The 18,975-nt window shown below is 40.5% G+C and overlaps 1 protein-coding gene across 2 annotated transcripts in view; it reads right to left on the bottom strand.

Annotated features, from left to right (window-relative positions):
* Window positions 1–726: 726 nt before the first annotated feature.
* The window catches only part of opcml (opioid binding protein/cell adhesion molecule-like), a 274,929-nt gene continuing 256,680 nt past the window's right edge, over window positions 727–18,975 (bottom strand). For both annotated transcript variants that reach the window (XM_047607060.1, XM_047607059.1), the window contains 4 exons: window positions 5,925–6,062; window positions 5,638–5,758; window positions 4,269–4,420; window positions 727–2,871 (listed from right to left, as the gene is read on the bottom strand). In XM_047607060.1, coding sequence (XP_047463016.1) covers window positions 2,771–2,871; window positions 4,269–4,420; window positions 5,638–5,758; window positions 5,925–6,062 — 512 coding nt within the window. In that variant the 3' untranslated portion in view covers window positions 727–2,770. The remainder of the gene's footprint in view (window positions 2,872–4,268; window positions 4,421–5,637; window positions 5,759–5,924; window positions 6,063–18,975) is intronic.

The raw sequence follows: 18,975 nt of genomic DNA, 5'->3' as shown, positions 1-18,975 counted from the left end.
CGTACGTCGGATCCGCGCGTAGCCGGTTGCCATTTGTCTCCACCACCTCATGGGGGGGGGGGGGATATCTAAATCGACTATGCTCCACAATATTAATCAGTTAGCTTCTAATAATGTCCGCTGGTTCATAGTTTGTCAAAATGGGTTGGTGGAATGCATTTGGATATTGCAGCCACGAAAAGAAGTAGAAGCGCAATGACGAAAAAGACGCTAAAATACTGTTGAATTATTGCAGGTCCCCATGGCTGCACAAGTCCGAATGCATTTGGATAGTGTGGCCATGAAAAGTAGCAGAATACGCAATGATGAGAAAGATGCTAAAATACTCTGCTGAATTATTCCAGGTCCCCGTGGCTCTACAAGTTTCTCACAGTGGGTGACCAATTTCACATAATACATAATCATTTGGGCAAAAATAAACCAAAGAGTGACAGTGATGCATGCCTCCAAAGTCAGGACAAATGAGTGGCAGCTTGAAGTCCCATTAAACACATTTATAGACATGTTTTTCAATCAAAAAGGTTATGATGACTTTATATCACAATAGTGACTGCTGAGCCTGTGGGAAAGCCAATTAAGTCAATGTATGCAAAAGAAAATCGAATGCTGCAACCTTCAAAACACCCAGAGAATTAAGCAATGCATGAAGCTGAAATTAACCATTAAAAAAAAAAAGAAGAAAAAAGATCAAAAGACCAAATAGACAAAAAATACACTTTAAGTGAATTCCAGTATCAGTTCTCTTTTAATAGGGATTTGAAACAAACTGATTCAAGCGTATTGACATCACTATTTATTATGTTAATCTATCTGGGTTGGAAAGGGTGAACAGTAACCCTTAACTTTTAAATTTTCTGTATCAATCATCTGTATCACACCTTCATGAGTGTGTGTGTGTTTTTTCTTTTTCTTTTTTTTTTTTGCAAACCCCTAAAAAGTGATACCACATCCTGTGACATAGTCAGCAGCTGACTGGTTTTTACCATCATCACAAGCACATAACTTAACATGTGAGTACAACAAAAGCATTCCCACGTACATCAGTCTCATTCCTGTTGTTTTATCTTCGACACACGTCTTACTCATAGCTATGCACAGGAGTGAACTGGACAATAGAAGAACATCACATTAGCAATCACTTGTGCTCTCTGAATATTCTCACCGCCGGGAATTTCTGTCGGGTGGTGGGGGGAGGGGGGCGGAAACGTGCCCACCGACCACGGAACTCAACCGCCAAAACCCCGCAGTCTCGAGAACAGCGCCTGGCGTTTATCTCAGGGCAAACCGGGTTAAAAAACGCACATTCACAACACCTGGAAAAGCTTCATAGCAGCTGCACGGAACATTCAACAGCAGGTTTTTTTGGAGGAAAATGTTAGAAACCGATGAAACTGAAGGAGATGTTTCCTCGACTAGATGCATTTCCATACGTCTGGTTTTATTCTCGTCACAGATATTGTTGCCGTTGTCTTCTCGCTGCAGCATGGTGCTGGTAATTAAGTTCGCACTTTGCTTGACTACAACAGTAATAAAGTTAGGTTAACAAACAATTAACACCAGCATGATTGCGATGAGCAGCAACCTGTCTCATTTGCATAAAGGTGCACTGCTCAAACAAAACTAAACAGCATGAGGAAAACTTTGGGTGCAGGTAGGTGAAAAGCAAAGGCAGATAATTAAAGGTGCTTTTCTTCTTACAAATCTCTGGGATCATCTCAACCGCCCGGTGAATTTATACTAGCTGCAACTTTGAAAAGACAAAAACCTAATTAAGAATGGGCAAATTAAACGTGGTTTCCCATCCCTTCGCCAATCAGACCGCCCATTAGCATAAGACTTTAAGGGTCCAATCATCACTCATGCAATGCGTCCATCAGGATTCAAATCTGACACATCAACCTCTTAAAATCTCACTTTGTGACTGTAGAGAACAACGCAGCTCCTCCTAAATGACGCTTCACATGAACGAGTCTCTCAGATTATGAGCCATGAATGTGCCATGAAGCTGCTATGACGCTGTGATAAGGTGTTTCAAAAATAAAATAAAAAATACCATTTTGAATGTATGCATTTTGAAAAGAAAAAAGAAAAAAAAAACAGTGCAGGAATTGTCTGTACACATTTGTACATTTTCTACACACACTACGATGGAAATAAAAATTTGGATGCACTATGCCATAGGACTCTGCCTGAGAAATTATGGTGTACTATTTATTATTTTGTTGCTATAACTGTTTGTCGTGAAGGATCCGTTATTGTGTTTTGCATACGACTGTAAAAATACAGTAAAATCCAAGAATCACGTTGTATTTTTACCTTTTTTTTTGTACTTTACTTAAAAAAGCGTAATGGTATTATACAGATATTGAACAGGACGTGACACAATAATAATAATCTGAATGTACACTTCAATACTGGGCAATAAACAGTCAACTATCAACAGTTATATGTATTTTTTTTTTTTTTTCCTTTTTTTGCTCGTTTCACATACAAAAAGATTTGGGGAGACACAAACTCGGTAGTTCTACCATCAAATTAGTGCATGATTCCAAATTTTCCCTTCCTCGGATTGATGCCTCCTACTCTTGGCGAGCCAACAGAGAATAGACTCCGATGCAAAGCCAGAAAGAAACAAAAAAAAGAAAAAGAAAATAAAAGAAAACTAAACAGTGAAACACTGGCAATCTTGGATTTCCATTCTTCTTATAGGACTAATAGTCTGTTCTCGCATCCAATGCTGAGCGAAGCTTGAAAGTGGTCACATTTCACATCAGAACTTGAGCAGGTAGAGGCAGGTTACAGTCAGCAGGAGGCATAGGGAGTAATGGGGCAACACGGCAGCCCCATTCACGTCATGCATTGCGCCAGGACCTGTGGGAACATAATGTAACATCTGATTCATCTTATGGCTTAGCATGTGTTCCAGTTCAGCTCAGCACAGGAGCCGTCCGTTCATTGTAAAAGTGATTAGAAAACTGATATTTGAGGAAATAACCCAGCTAATCATAGCTGATACTGAATGATGCTGAAATCGCCATGGAAACTAGTGAAAGGTAGAAGTTCAGTAAGAAAAATAATCCACTCAACAACAGACAGTGGCTGACTTTCCTCTGAGAATGTATATACACTCACCAGCCACTTTATTAGGTATACCTTGCTAGTAAAATGTTAAATCTTCGTGACATACTTTCAACAAGGTGTTGGAAATGTGAGGTTTTGGTCCATATTGACACGATATTATCACGCACTTGCTGCAGGTTTGTCGGCTGCACATCTATGATGCCAATCTCCTGTTTCACCACATCCCAAAGGTGCTCTATTGGATTGAGATCTGGTGACTAGAGCCCATTGGAGTACAGTGAATGATATGAGCTTTGTGACATGGTGCATTATCCTGCTGGAAGTAGCCGTCAGAAGATGGTACACTGTGGTCATGAAGGGATGGACATGGTCAGCAACAATACTCAGGTAGGCTGTGGCATTTAAACCATGATCAGTTTGTACTAAGGGACCTAAAGTGTGCCAAGAAAATATCCCCCACACCATTACACCTCCACCACCAGCAGCCTGAACTGTAGATACAAGGCAGGATGGATCCATGCTTTCATGTTGTTTATGCCAAATTCTGACCCTGCCATCTGAATGTCGCAGCTGAAATCGAGACTCGTCAGACCAGGTAACGTTTTTCCATTCTTCTATTGTCCAATTTTGGTGAGAATGTGTGAACTGTAGTTTCAGTTTCCTGTTGTTAGTTGACAGGAGTGGCACCCAGTGTGGTCTTCTGCTGCTGTAGCCCATCTTCTTCAAGGTTGGACGTGTTGTGCGTTCAGAGATGGTATCCTGCCTTTCCCTTTATATCATCTTGAAGCAGTCTGCCCATTCTCCTCTGACCTTTCACATCAACAAGGCATTTTCGTCCACACAACTGCCACCCTAGAGATGGTTGCGCGTGAAAATCCCAGTAGATCAGCAGTTTCTGAAACACTCAGACCGGCCCTTCTGGCACCAACAACCGCACCACGTTCAAAGTCACTTAAATCCCCTTTCTTGGAGTACAGTGAACTGTACTGTAATGTATACTGTAATGAATTGAATTGCAACCATGTAGTTGACTGATTAGATATTTATTTATATTGAAAAGTAATTGAACAGGTGTACCTAATAAAGTGGCAAGTGATTGTATTTTTAGGTTTTAGTAAATCTCACACCGAAAAAAGTCCATTTGACAAAAGGTTCCATGACACGTATTAATGCGTTCAGATTCTTACCATAAAGGATTATACTGGCATTGGTGATCCCCATGATGTTCATGGCAACACAAGTGTAGTTCCCGTAGTCCTCTTCCGAGACGTTGAAAAAGATGAGCATGGATTGTTTATCTTGGTTTTCTATCTTAACCCCATTGAGTCCATTGAAGAGCCTGTGAGGAAGAGAGTAGCAGCATTCAAAGCTCCTGCCCAGGAGTAGTGAGGGAAATAAACGGAGTTGCTGAATTACTCTTCTCAGTTGCCTATGACCCTTCCAAAGTGTGTGTTCTTAAAATTATATCTGCACGGAGTTAGACATAAATTTTCACATCCTACGTTTGTAAAATATAACACTTTTAATTAAAAAAAAATATATCTCACTGCATTAATGAAGGCCTCATCATTTCCCCCCAGTGCATATCCTTTTCCTCCACTGTCGTTTCATTGCCACATTCCGCGTCCGTGATTTACTTTTATTACCATCCTCAGTCTTTTTGTTCTCTCTTTTTGTCTTTTGGGACTGACAGGAAATGCTGTTGCCACCGTCAAGAATCATTTAACGGTGAAACGTACAGTAGTTGCACTGTTAAATGTCTCTATTTATGGAAGCTTACCAGCTTTGAGGCCGCTCATCAACATATTTTCAGCCTTCAGCTGGGAAAAAGTGGCATTTTACAAGAATATGATACGCTCTAAACATTTAAATCCCACACTTCAATGACATAAACCAATTACAGAGAAAAAAAGAAAAAAAAGTTGCCTTTGGCATCTATGGCTGTTTTGCAAATTAACTGATTTAAGTTTTTATTTTATTTAATTTTTCCATAATAGGATTAAAAATCGATATGTCGCCCATGCAGAAAAGGGAAACGCAGGCTCAGTACGTCAAAAACGCTTGATGTGTTTCCATTACCCGCAGAAATTCGCTAAACCTAATATCGAAATTTAAAGAAATGGAAACGTCTACATTTTGGTCTCATGAGGTGTTTTTTTTTTTATATCAGTTTATTGTAAAAGTGCAATGGAGACACTTTTTTTTGCGTTTCCCCGGCGTCACTGGAGGTGACGCAGGTGCTCACATGACCAGTTCATTTGGAGTCCACCTTCCTCAAAGTGAAGTCTTTCAATGGCTCAATTGTGCTTCATGGAAATCTCAGAAATATCGCTTTTATTTTGTTAAGATTTGTAATGGAAACGCAGCTACGACAGCTACATTTAAGGAAATGAGTACAGTCACACACTAACACACTTACAGATAATCTACTCTGGTTTAATCCAAATTAACTAAATCCACAGTCTACTGTAGAATGTGTGTCTTTGTGAGTCTGTAATAACGACTACAAACTAGTTCAGTACTCTAAGAACCACAGAGCCCAGAGCAGAGACTTGCCTGCGGTCTTCCTTATACCACTCGAAATCTGCCCTTGGGACAGCAGAGGCTTCACACTGGAGGACTCCTTTTTGTCCAACCGGAGTTCCCGTACTCCGTGCCTTGGAAATGAAGGGAGGATCTATAACACAAGGTAAAAAAGAAATTCTGTAAACGTAGACCTGGTGGATTGGATTGGATTTATAATAAAAATAAATATTATCAGAAATGTGATCAAGAATTACTCCAGAACAGTTCAACAGATCATCAAGTCCCATGCGTAGTTTGAACATGGATGCGGAACTTACAGTTGACAGTAACTTGCACCGTCCTCACATCGGGGCTGGAGATGTCGTTCGAAGCAATGCATTCATACGATCCTGACTGCTCTTTGGTGATAGCTGTTAGCTCCAGGTATTCCCCCTCTGTCACAAATTTATGGGTGCCTGTGGAAACAGAAAGAACATTCCAGTTATGGTTGATACAGAGAGAGCATTAAATCACAGCAGGCATGAGGGTGCATTGCCATGTAGAGTAGGCCGACCAGAGCAGGCATCTCTCTGAAGCATTTGTTCAGCCTACGCCTCCAGAAGACGGGTACAAATTGGTAGAACATGACTTGTTTATTGTGCCGTTATCTGTATTTTTCAAAGCTATGCTAGCAACACGACTCTAGTTATTGCAACGGTGGACAATGAAAGTCAATCCACTGCTTTTGGGTGGACCGAAATAATTGAGGAGGTTGGGGATGATGGACGGGTTAAGAACATAAGCAGTCAAAAATTGGATTTTCCATTTTCTCTTCTATATTGTACGATGATCAACTACAATGAACTAAACTTAAGAACCTTTTTTGCCTAACCACATTCTTCTTGTGCTTAAACCTAAGAAAGGGAAAAGACTGACCTTTGATTACTAATAGACCCTAGGTATCTCCCCCCAAATTAACTAAAAAATAAACTAAAAACCAATCACAGTATTACTCTGTCCCTTGTATTGGAACCAGTTTTTTCTTTTTCCCCTTCTTCTGTCTAATTGTCTCTATTAAACAGAAAGTTTGGGGTATGCACTCATTACCCAAGGAAAATAAACTAATTGCAGTGAAACAAGCCCACTTGAGTAACACCACAAATTACCTTCGACACCAGCAATGTTAAAAGCATGTTCTCGTGACAGAGAGAGACCTTAAGCTATTGCTGTGTGGGTGGGGAACATGGATAGGAGCACTAATCCCAATCATTGGAAATGTCAATCCAGCAATATCTCCACATTAGCATAATATCATTATGTTTTCCAAATCCTCAGCCACTGCAGCTGGCTAACGATTCACTGGAAAGGTTGTGGGCTAGGGATAATCAGCTTGTTGCTTACAACCAGAGGAACTGCTCCAGTAGCACAGGTAATTGAGCATTTTCATCATGGATAACTATATTAGGAAGAGTGGTTATGAAATACTGTTGAGTTACTACCTGGTACTGTGACTTATTCAATGATTGCCAAGGGGCCAAAGACATTTACTGCCAACTTATAACTGAATTACCTCATTAGTGGAGGCACCAAGGTTTTTTTTATTTATTTTATATATTATATAAATTACTATATATATATTTTTTTAATATTGAACACATATAGTAAGTAGGGGATCCCTACTTAATCTCTCCATCAGTTTGAGGGTCCTTGGCCTGAAAATCCTGCATTACAGCATAGTGAATTATTGTTTCTGCGTGTAAATGTAAATTTAAGGTAATTTAAGCTTTTGATCTGTTGTCCAATCTGATTTCCTCACTTAAAATGTGATCCGGTATGAGTTTTCAAAGCATCTGTTGGTTTTTAATGTTCTTAAAATCCAGATTGGGAGTCAACTTGGTTTTAATATATATATATATATATATATATATATATATATATATATATATATATTTATATATATATATTATATATAGATATATGATATATAGATATATATATAGAGAGGGAGAGAGAGAGAGAGAGAGAGAGAGAGAGAGAGAGAGAGAGAGAGAGAGAGAGAGAGAGAGAGATGTTAAAATCCAAATGCCCGTTTTCATAATGAAACAATTTTTTTATTTCCTATTTAGTACGTTCAAACTGACAGCCTAAAACGCTGCTAGGTCTTGTCACAACAGCGAAGGCAACAAATGGTTTTCTCGGTATGCATCACCTTCTGATGGTTCCCACTCAGCCGACTGCTGAGCCGTTGCATGGATGCGGTGTGTGCGTGTTCATTAAATCATTGGTAGCGGTCGCACGCCTGTATTCAAACAGCAGTTAGGTTACACAGCGTATTGATTGTGCTCTATTCAACTCTTCCCGTTCTCTGACTGTAATGACTACGTCTCTCAACGGGAATCAACAAAGTGTACTACAAAGTGTTGGTTAATGAGCGGAAATGGTTGCAGTTTTGCATCCTATAACAATAACGCCAATCTAAATCACTCGATGAATGAACACAAAGACGTCATAATCATCTCACGTTAGTTTGGAATGACAAATCTAAAAAAACGGGGCCATTATCATCAACGCCCACATCACTGTTATGTGGCACTGGCCATAATTTCTGCACAGCGTCAGTGTCAGTTTAGCATGACTGGATGACTAATAAGAGAGTCATTAAAGCACTGCGCGGCAGCCGGCACAAATAAGCATCTAAAAAACACTCAGCGGAGCACCTCAGCGATATCAGCCATTAGCTTAAGGAGCTCTGCTGCCGAGACGCCTCTCTGTGCCGCTTTTATATAAAGATTATTGCAGACCAATCACAAGCATTACAATGGAAGAGATCGGAGTTGGCGGGATAGTGTCATGGTTCTTAAACAAGTTGTAGCATTGTTAGCAATTTGTTTAAAATGAATAAAATGAACACACAATGGCAGACAGGCACCGGTTTTAATTTCAAATAATCAGTACGGACTTTTTAAAAGTTCCCACCTTTGAGTAACCCCTAGCAAGACTGGGTCATATCAATTGTTGCAACACAACCCTCCGCTGTTTTGAGAGCTTTACAATCACCAAGGACATTTATGAAGTCATGTAAGTCTTAGCATGTTTTTGCTTCGTTTTGTTGCCAATGAATTAGAGGCTCAGAATAATGTTTGAGAAGTGTAAGAATTAATCGTGTGCGTAGTCATTGCTGAGAGAAATGTTTATTCGTATTTTTTTTTTGTTGAGTTTTGTCGGAGAGCTTGACGACTCATTTCATCACAAACATTGGACTATATGAATATAATTAACAATAGATGTTATTGGTGATTATTAATAGTATCATTTATCAAAAGAATTGTATATATATATATATATATATATATATATTAAATTGTATATTTTAAATTGTTCTTGTTTCTGGATCAGACTTTATAGATTTATTTCACCGAGACAAATGTCTTGTACGTGTGGAAATAAATACAATGTTGGAAATAAAATAAAATAAAATATTGCCGACCCGTCAACTTGTGCATGTTTTGATTCAGCCGATTCCCAGAATTCATACAGGTACCGATTGTGTCTATCCCCTGAGATTCAATGACCAAAGACTTTTGATTATTTCCAAATATCTAACACACGTAACACATTCACGGGCAAAACTGGCAGTGGTACAACACAACACAAAAAGTGCCAATTGCTAATCATTATCATGTTAGAGGTATCAGAGTGAGCGTGAGTTCCATGAGATAATATAGGACTTTATTTATCCCCGTGAGGTTCCTCGACAATCTTGGATTCTCCACCACAGATTTAGTTCCAGGTTGGTCATAATATTACCAGAAAACGACTGATACATAATGCTGAACAGGTCACGATCGACCTCAGGTCTCTGCCTTCTGTCTTTGACTGCAGTTATGATGTAAGGAGGGAGACACCTTGCCTACACGTCTGCTAAAATGATGCAAAGTGTGACTCACCCCTGGTGTGCTCCCATGTATTAACCACATATGTTTAATGCCTTAACAAATTGGGCCTTTGTTTTTTTTGCATGCAGCTCTGTAGCCACATTTTGCAGGGCAAGCAGGGAAACGAAAAAGGAGGCCTCCAGGCAACAGACTTTGGCCCACAGACAGTAGCTGTGATTTGGGACTGGTGTTGTACATTGTATTGAGCAGACTGTACATCAAACTCCACACTTGCGTGTCTACATGAGGAGGTCTTTGTCCACCGGGGCAAAGAAAGAAATTTCGAGGAAAGAGCAGCCTGCAATTACCAGTGACTTGCGCGTGATATTTCACCTCTCTCCGTTTTCACCCTTCTTGGTAGGTAATTGCAGAGTTTCATGGTTTCCAACCATTGCAGAGCCCCATGGTCATTCTCTAAGCTGAATTCTGTACTCAGCAGACGGTACTTGAAACGGTCTACGGTGCATTTGATGGCCAGACACAGCAGCTGCAGCTGCAGCACCAAGTACCGTATCTCCCTCAGGGCTGCTTTCCCGCTGACACCAGCCGCTGGCCTTTTCTCTTCTCCCTCACCTTCCATCATATTCCTCCAATACATCCAATAGTGCCTGAGGTGTCGGCCTGCGTGTTGAATTGCACACTGAAGTTTAGTTGCCCCTGCCATCGTCTTTATCTTTTTTTGATGACCTTCTTAGACCACCCTTCACTCTCCTTTCACTTCTTCCCCTGAGAGTGACAGACTGCTAGAGTATGGAGGCCAGCATGGCCCTATTGCCTGGCACAGTTGGGTCTCCATGGACCTAGCAAGCCCCCCCATCCCCCCCCCCCCCACGCTTGCACTGGAAGCACTTTCCCCAGATTACACACCAGCCGCCAATGTCTCCCAGAATAGCCGCGGTTAGACCATTTCTTACACCGAATGCAGAGATACAGCACAAGAAAGGTAATTACCGTCTCAGATGTGACGGTGTCAGGAGCACAGACTTTTCAGTTCCATTGTACTCATACATAAAGAAGTTTCAGGGACTGAAGACCTTTGGTCAACAACAAGAACTACTCAAAAAACAAACAACTGAAAATAACTTCAACGAAAATGGCTTATCTACCTACTGGTTTTCTTGACCGCAGATGGAACCATTTAATAAGCAGCACTGATGTGGAAACAGCTGCTTGTGGTGGACATGATTAGTCGAGGAGGTGCCACCTATTAAACGGCAAAATAGCTTAAAATATATAGTATCGGTAGATACTGTATGGTCCTGTAAACAAAAAATCCTCATTTTCTCTTGAGTAGCCCCTCGCTACTGCTTTATTTGGGCTGCACTGCAAAGTGACTAATACATTGCATAGAGTACAGGCTCGGGCAATACATCCCTTCCCACGTCCCATGAGGCTCTAACAATTACTACACCGCGGCAGAGCTGCTGTGATAGCACCACTCTCATGGGGTAGAGTGCATTACTGCTGTAGCCACAGTTTTCTGATGTTTAATTGTTTTATGCGGGTGTCGCAGGTGAATTTTTCTGCAAGCCTGCAGTCTACATAGTAGTCAAACTCCAAGTAAAACTCACAGAAATGGAAGTACTTTTTCTTTTCCTCATTGCCCTTTGTGCTGTATGAGGTACTTAAAACCTCCTGTATGCTGCTTAGTATAAATTCTGGAAAGAAATTTAATGAGACCTGTGGTAAATGGGAAAATGTGTTAAGATCACCAAGGGCTGTGGTGTAACCTGTTAATTAGCCGTGCTTCGGGAATTCCATGCTGGTCCAGCCCTGTCATCCATCAGCTCATAAGTAATTATGTAGGTATTAGACGTTTCTGCAACTCACGATTTGGGTACAGTGCCAACATCCTGTGCTAATGCAGGGGTCCTCCTAGCCATTAAATGGCATGAACAAAGGGAAAGATGTCGATGCGCTGGATTTTTTGTGATCCATGGGTGCTTCTACTTGCAGCTTACAACATATCAAGGATCTACAGTTTGGTGCCAGATACCAGATATTCATTCATACTGGAAACAAATAAGCAAATATTGGGAACTTAATTTAACAATGAGCCTGCTGCACATAACCATCCAACCACCCATTCATCTAGATTACCTCTGGGTGTGATGTGTGTGTGTGTGTAACATCATACATTAATATTCTAGGCCATAGGTCTTCAACAGCTGGTCGTGACCCCTGGGGGGTCTGCAGAGGTACTGCAGGGGCGTCGCAAAATCTTTGGTTGATAAGACACTTTATATATATTTTTTAAATCTTCTCCCACAAATTTAAATTTCTTTAACATGAACCCAACATATTCTAATAAAGGGATAAATGGAGGACATCATCTTCCAGTCAGCACTCAACGATACAGTTTCACAAGAAAGCGCCACACTAGACCTGTCAATCCAAGTCTCCTGTACACAGCAGGCCCCGCCCCTGTCGCTGCTGAGCCAATCACGAGACTGCATATTACACGTCGACTACGTCAGGTTCCCCGCAATTGGCTAAGAGACACACGCTGCAAAATAAGCTCCCATCAGCCAACTAAAATCACCATGAGGTCAAACTGTGAAATTAGATATTATCACTATCACTTGCATCCTGCGTTATCTGAACAACGCAATAATCCAACATACACTGATCCCAAATCAATGCTTTTTACGCACTGGTTGAGTTAAAGCATTGTGCTGAATGAAATAAATGAGTCCAACTTTGAATTATATAGCCCAAGGTCATTGGGGAAATTAAATTTAAAGGTTGACTAACACATTTCTACAGTGATGTTCATTCGGTGACAAAGTGACTGTGAGCCGTAGATACGCACAGATTCAATACGCTCATTTGAATAATCCGTTAAAGGGGCATTGACCACTAAGTACGAGGAATTGACCCGGTGCCATCGGGAAATCAATTCACCACTGAGACTATGTCAGAGCTGCTTCCACACCAAATGAGGCCTACTCCTTACTGTCAGGAGTGGTTTATCTGAGACAACACCGCCTTCTGCCTGTCTACTGCGCAAATATCAAACGGGACAACATGTGTTCCCGTCTTTGCAGCTCAACAGATATTTTCAAAAGATAAACACGTCCTTGCTTGAGAATCGAAAATCTTTCAGGTTCATGTAAAATGACACACTCTGCTTCTTAATCCACAATTGTCCTCAGGCTCCTGAGCCATGACTCATATGTGCATTGTACTGCATTAAGCACACATGGATTGTGTGCATTTCATAATGGAGCAAACTGGATAATAGGCAAATGTTAGTAATCTGATTTTTTTTTTTGCCATTTTATAAAACTATGATAAATATGGTGCAGCACAACACTGAAGTATTTCATCACTTTAACACAACAACAGTCAATGCCCAAACTGGACCATATTTTGCCTGTGATACGATCTCCATTTCAGAATGTCCCACGGTATTAGCAATAAGTATTTCTCTTAGATTCCAGCAGAAGTAGTGTGGGCTCAACAAAACTGGGTCATCACATAAAGTGATGGAGGTTAATAATATCAAAATTTCTGATACTGCAGAAAAGTGGAATCATTCAATCCAAGGATTCTCATTTGTTAAAGTGACAATAGATTTTACCAGATTGTGTCTCATTGTTACTGATACAATGAAAATCAAGGTTCTATACGTGTCACTTTGAATGAAGTAAGTCTGTGCATCGAGTGTGACTGGGACTAACGCTCCTGTGGTTGTTCTGCACCACGTGGCTATTTCATAGGTGTGCCACATCTTGGTGTAGATGGTAGGATAAAGATGTCAGATAGCTAAATAATCACAAACACTGTCCCGCTAAACTGGATTTGTGTGCCGTCCTCCCAGGATCCCACATCACTGCGATCTCACAATGCCAAGGTCGCTTATAGCGTGGATGTATCAGTGCTGCGCTTTTTCATTCACGATGGAAGCAATTACCACGCGTGCCCTGAAGGTACTGTTCATAAGCGTCAGTGTGCTCTATACAGCATGCTTTGTGTACACAGTTTTTACCGAGTGGTGATTCATCTCGTGTAGGTTTTGGGTCACGGAAAGTGAAATTAGGTCATAAGTCAATGTTGTGTTTATTCACGAGGTAAAATTTTTTTAAAAAACAGTGTAGCGCTTCTATGTACGGAGTAAAACATGGCAACAAGCCACTTTTTTCTTTTTATGAAATGGTGAGAATAAACATTAACTGAAAGCACGTTTCAGACCCTTCTATACCAACCACCTCAGCCACCTCAGCGCTTTCCACAACACAATTTTGCTGAGAGTGGGGCAGCAGATGCATCCGCAGATGATTCACGGATGTGTTTTTGTAACATAAGACACTTCCTAAAATCAACTAAAATACTGACACCATCTGAGCCAAAGGGAACTTTTGTTCCCACTCAGGTCTCCTTGGTCCAACCGAGGCTCCTAAATTTAGCTCTAAGCTATGATTTGTTAGTGAGCACACACGATGTCACAAAAAAAAAAAAAAAAAAAAAAAAAAACCTTTACCATATTGGTTGTGGTTGATTTGGTTGTTTTTGTTTTCCCCCTCTCTCCCCAAAGTTAAACGAATTCTAATTTCCGATTGTTCAAGAAGTTCCCAGGGATGAAATGAAGTGCGCTGTGATCTGCATTTCCACAGCAGTGCCAAAGCTCTGGAAATATTACACAATTGAAACTGTTGTTGTGCCAAAGTGGGACAGTTAAAAATTGTTTATGAATGACTTCCTCTGCAAAAATGAACAAAGCCCGGACTTTGGCAGCAGTCCATCGATTCTAAAATATCCCCAGGCTGCTCAATGCCGATTACTGCTGGCCACAGACTACCGTACAACAAAAATCATGTTTTGCAGCTTTGGGTTGTAAACCTGCGCTGCAGAAAATAGTGCACTTGATCAATAAGCAACATTTAACACTACAAGCCCTATGCGGGAAAACCCTGAGCCTGTAGAAAATACTACCGAGGCGGGAACTTGAACTACCCCCTGGGAAACACATTTTCCCCAAGTTATTGAAACCGTCCCTGCTCCCAGGGGACTCCAGTTCCTGCATGAAAACCTAATAAGGATGGAATCTGTATTTTTCAGCTGTGTGGAAGTCTATTCTGCCTCATTAACACAGACTTGAGGGGTTGTAAACACTGACAAAAATAAAGAAAGTTAAACTCCACAAGTTAACGAAATAGTTTACTTTGAATAAAAATGGCCTTGAAGTAGGAAGTGCATTTTTGGCTGTGTAAAAAGCAATGGGGAATTTTGTGGACTGAAGAGTTGAATGTACAACAGTTCATGTTTGGTGAGCGTAATTGAAAATAAAAGATAGCAGAAAAACAAAAATATAAATAGAATAAAATAAAAAAGCAGGGGAAAAAAATGTACCAGAAGGCAGAGAGGCTGCCATTTATGCTCCTCAAAATGAAATAGCAAAGCCTTAACTGTTTTCTGTGTTTGTTGCTTCATTTAAAATTGACTCCTCATCCTAACACGTTGTCTTGCGAGAGCCGCAACAGAGGTACCAAGTTGCAGCTCTTTAATTTCTACCCGGCCCAGAGAAAAATAAGCAATTGTTGATGCTTACATCAGCACGGGAATAAACAAAAAAATGATGAAATTTAGGCACATATTTCGGAAATTCAGAAAATATGTAGCAGAGCTTTAATATTTAGCAAGGTCATGAATTTAATTTATTTTATTTTTAAGAAATCCTTGACATTTACCGAGAGGTTATATTGTATGGTACGATGCCAGGTTGCTAGATTAGGTCCCAGACTTGTACGCGTGTCATTTTAACACTGAGCTCCAGCTGGTTCCAAAATATCTTTACGTACATACGCGCGCCTCATGTTTTTAAAATGACGGAATCTGCTGTGCCATCACTCAGGCTCTCAGCGTTGAAATGTATCAACCTTCCTCCGTGCCAGCTTGAGAAGCTCCCACCGGGGCCAGCTAATAGTCAGCAAAAGTTGTTACCTTTCTACTACTGCAACAATATGCATCATCATATATTATGCAAAGGCTGTTTTGTCAGCTTAAAAAGGTGAAGAAGGTATTGGCCTTCTGTTCCCGCCAGCCATTTAATTCCTCCATGACTTGTGCCATATGCCCTTTAAAGCTCGAGTGATCGTTTAGCATGCACCCTAAATATTAACCACCACGGCTTCACTCAGTTGCCATCTGTCTGTGTGGAAAGAATTCACCCGACTTTGGAAACTAAAAGTTAAGCGACAGATAGCTAATTCAAACACCTTTCAGTGTCAGCACAGGTATTCATGATCCAAACTGCTTTACTCCTACTACCCACTACTGATTTCTAACCAAAATGGGTAGTATGTGACAAACTTGAGAATTTGGTCAGTGTTCAAAGCATACATTTTGGTGTATTTGGTGTACTGGTACTACCACATTCCTCCAGTTTAGGGATTACATACAAAAAAATTGAGCACTGCCAGGGAGACGAGTGAATAAAAATATTAGTAGATAAAATTGCTTTGGTGCGGTTGTTATGAACAATTTCAATAAAACAGATCATTTGTGGCTACCTAAGTATACTGTTGCAGTTTGATGGTGAGGCTTCATGGCAAAAAGTCGAAGTTGAAACTGTAATTAATTGGCTGAAAAGGTCCTCCTCATTATTATCGGCATCACAGAGAAAAGATGATTTATAGAGCACACGGAAGCAAATACAAATCACCCCGTCACTGCCAAGTGGTGATTCTCAGTTCAGGAGTGGTACCACATTTATGCTGGAGAGATGTTTATAGCAAACAAATTGGAGGTGATACACATGTCTTCTGGAAATGCCCAAATAATTCATATTGGCAATGTATCCACTCAAGGATGTTATCTATACTAGGTATTGATTTAATCTTGGACCCTAGGTACTATATTATAGGCCTGACCCCAGTGGGACTGGTGGAGAAAAAAAATATATCTATTGCATACACTCTTATTGATTGCAAGGAAGATGATCAACAATACAACAATGGCATAGAAAGAGAAAAGTGGTGCCAATATTGGGTGATTGGGGCCTTTCTGTGTGGAGTTTGCACGTTCTCCTTGAGTCTGTGTGGGTTCTCCTTTGTACTCCAGCTTTCTCCTACTATCCAAACACGTGCTCATTGGGTTAAATGCAAAATTACAAAGACAGTCAGATGACTGCTAATTCCTGGAGGGAAATTTCTACAAATGCTGGCATGGCACGTGGCGGAGTGTTTAAAAAGATAGAACATTGGGGATAAACACGTTCATATCCACAAGAAGTTCACCTCCGAGAGCAAGGGTGTCCTGGCTGGCACCACACATTAAACACTGCAGCACAGAATCAAATTTCAACCAACAGCAGGTAACTGTTGCAAGTTCTTTGTGTCAAAGTGCTCCTGTATGGTCCTCAGATTGTAAATACTTTACAGTAACCACAAGCTGTTTTTTCTCATTTCCAAAGCTCTTTTATTTTTTTCCCTACACACATGGAATGTGCACACGCTGGAACCTCAGCAAACCCAGCTTCAGAGGAGTCACCCAACACTTTGGATAGTATATATGGTGACTACCAGCAGCGTGCCCCGCAACCTCCCAGGCCATCTCCTCTTGTGTCCCTCAGCTCCTCTCTTGGGAGGTGTATTTTGTTGGAGGCTTTTGCCAAATGTTTGGAGACAGAGTTCTGTTCAAAACTGTTGTCTGAGGACCAACAGCAGCAACAATGAACAGTGCAGTGGCACGTATGCATTCACTTTTTTTATGTCCATGGTGGCATATTGGTATATTTGTGACTGACATTGTGAATTCCTCAATTCCCCATCAAGCCTACCGAGGTGTTGCAGATTTGAAGTAGTCTGTCTGCAAACCCACAAATGTAGAGGGAGTTTAGACAGAACAATGGAAACAATTTTTTATTACACCTAAAATAAAAAGTGAACAAAGTTTGCAACAACGATGTTGGTGGACATGTGGGAATAGAGAACTAAATCAAACACATTGTTTGTGTCATAATGGCAGCCATTAACAGATAACATGCATGGTGTACAGCTAAGGCCATTTTGAGTTAAGCAATACCTAAGAAAAGCAAAGTTATGCATCTGGGACACACAAATGATGGTGTTTTTGACAAGGACAGACATTTCAACGATATATTGATTGTGAGCAAGTACATGGTAAAATAGAGACAATGCCTTGAAATTATGAGGGGTTTGTATTATGGATACAAATGACCTATCAACTGAGAGAAAAGAGCTAAAAATGGAAGATTTATAACAGAGAGGAAGACTTTTGTGGACCTTCCAATATATAACCACTAGGATACCAGCTTTGACTCTAAACCATGTTACACCTTGTGTTTCCTTTTACTTGCGTTTGTCCACAAGAAAATCCAGGAAACATCATAGTATCAGAAGAAGAATTAAGAAAAGAAAAAAAAAATGAAAGAAAAACAAGCAGAGAGAACATACAAGGTGAATCTAGATGTGAGAATGTAACTGCAATATCACACTTGAACTCCTACGTCAGTGTCTGGGAAGGTTCTATACTGTTGACCCTGGTGTTTTGTTTTAGTCTCAGAAAAGGCTGCTGTGACCCCCCTGGCCCTCACAGCACTGTGAGCAAACGGATCTATGGTGTTTGAGAGTGCTCTTTCTCTCTCTCGCTCTCTCAGCTTCTCTCCTTGCTGTTATCCCAACTTGTCCTCTTGCTGCAGTGTAAATTGGGCAGAGTACTGTAGACATAAGGCACTCGGTGTCTCTTTTTTTTTGTCTTTGCCGACCTCTTCCTAATCACCGGAGTAAATAATTTCTAAGGAAATAATCAGGGTAGTTAATGTGTGCTGCGGATTGTACTTTCATTTCAATTAAATTTACCATTAACCAGGGAGATCCCTTTGAGATAAAGAACCTATTTTTTAAGGAAGTCTGGCCCAACATAGACAGCAGGAAATACAAAACACAGCTACAAAATTACAGTTTAAACATACAAACAACAAACAAAAGACGAAGAAAGAAAAAAAAAGCACATTTACAAGCAGATTATAAAAAACTAGCGCATACTGTGGAGTTGGCCTCGAGTAGTCTCTCAGTTTCGATTTTCGCAAACGAGCAGGCTCTAAGAGCAGGTTTTTTTGTAACGAACAAGAGCCCATTCCTGTCGGGGAGAGCTAACACGCCAAAGACAGCAAGTGTAGTGATACAGGAGAGGTACGCACAAAACTGGACATCCAAGCTGAGGCATCTGGTATTTCTGAATGCCAACTAGAACTAAAGACTTATCAAAAATGTCATCAGGTTAAGACTTCACTGGCCCGTATTTTTTTTGTAAAGAAATATGTGTTCTATATTAAACTTGGCCTAGTGCTTATAAATATAAATCACCATCACTTTTCATTCAATAGTAAGCTATTCGGATAATACAGAGGTTCAAATATTTTGTTTTTGACAGGTCTAGCATGGCGCTCTGTGTGAAACGGTGCGCTGTAGAGACAGCTCCTGTGTCGCTG

The sequence above is a fragment of the Mugil cephalus genome, chromosome 15 (assembly GCF_022458985.1).
Source record: "Mugil cephalus isolate CIBA_MC_2020 chromosome 15, CIBA_Mcephalus_1.1, whole genome shotgun sequence".
Classification (NCBI taxonomy): domain Eukaryota; kingdom Metazoa; phylum Chordata; class Actinopteri; order Mugiliformes; family Mugilidae; genus Mugil; species Mugil cephalus.
This window is presented reverse-complemented; position numbering and strand designations above follow the sequence as displayed.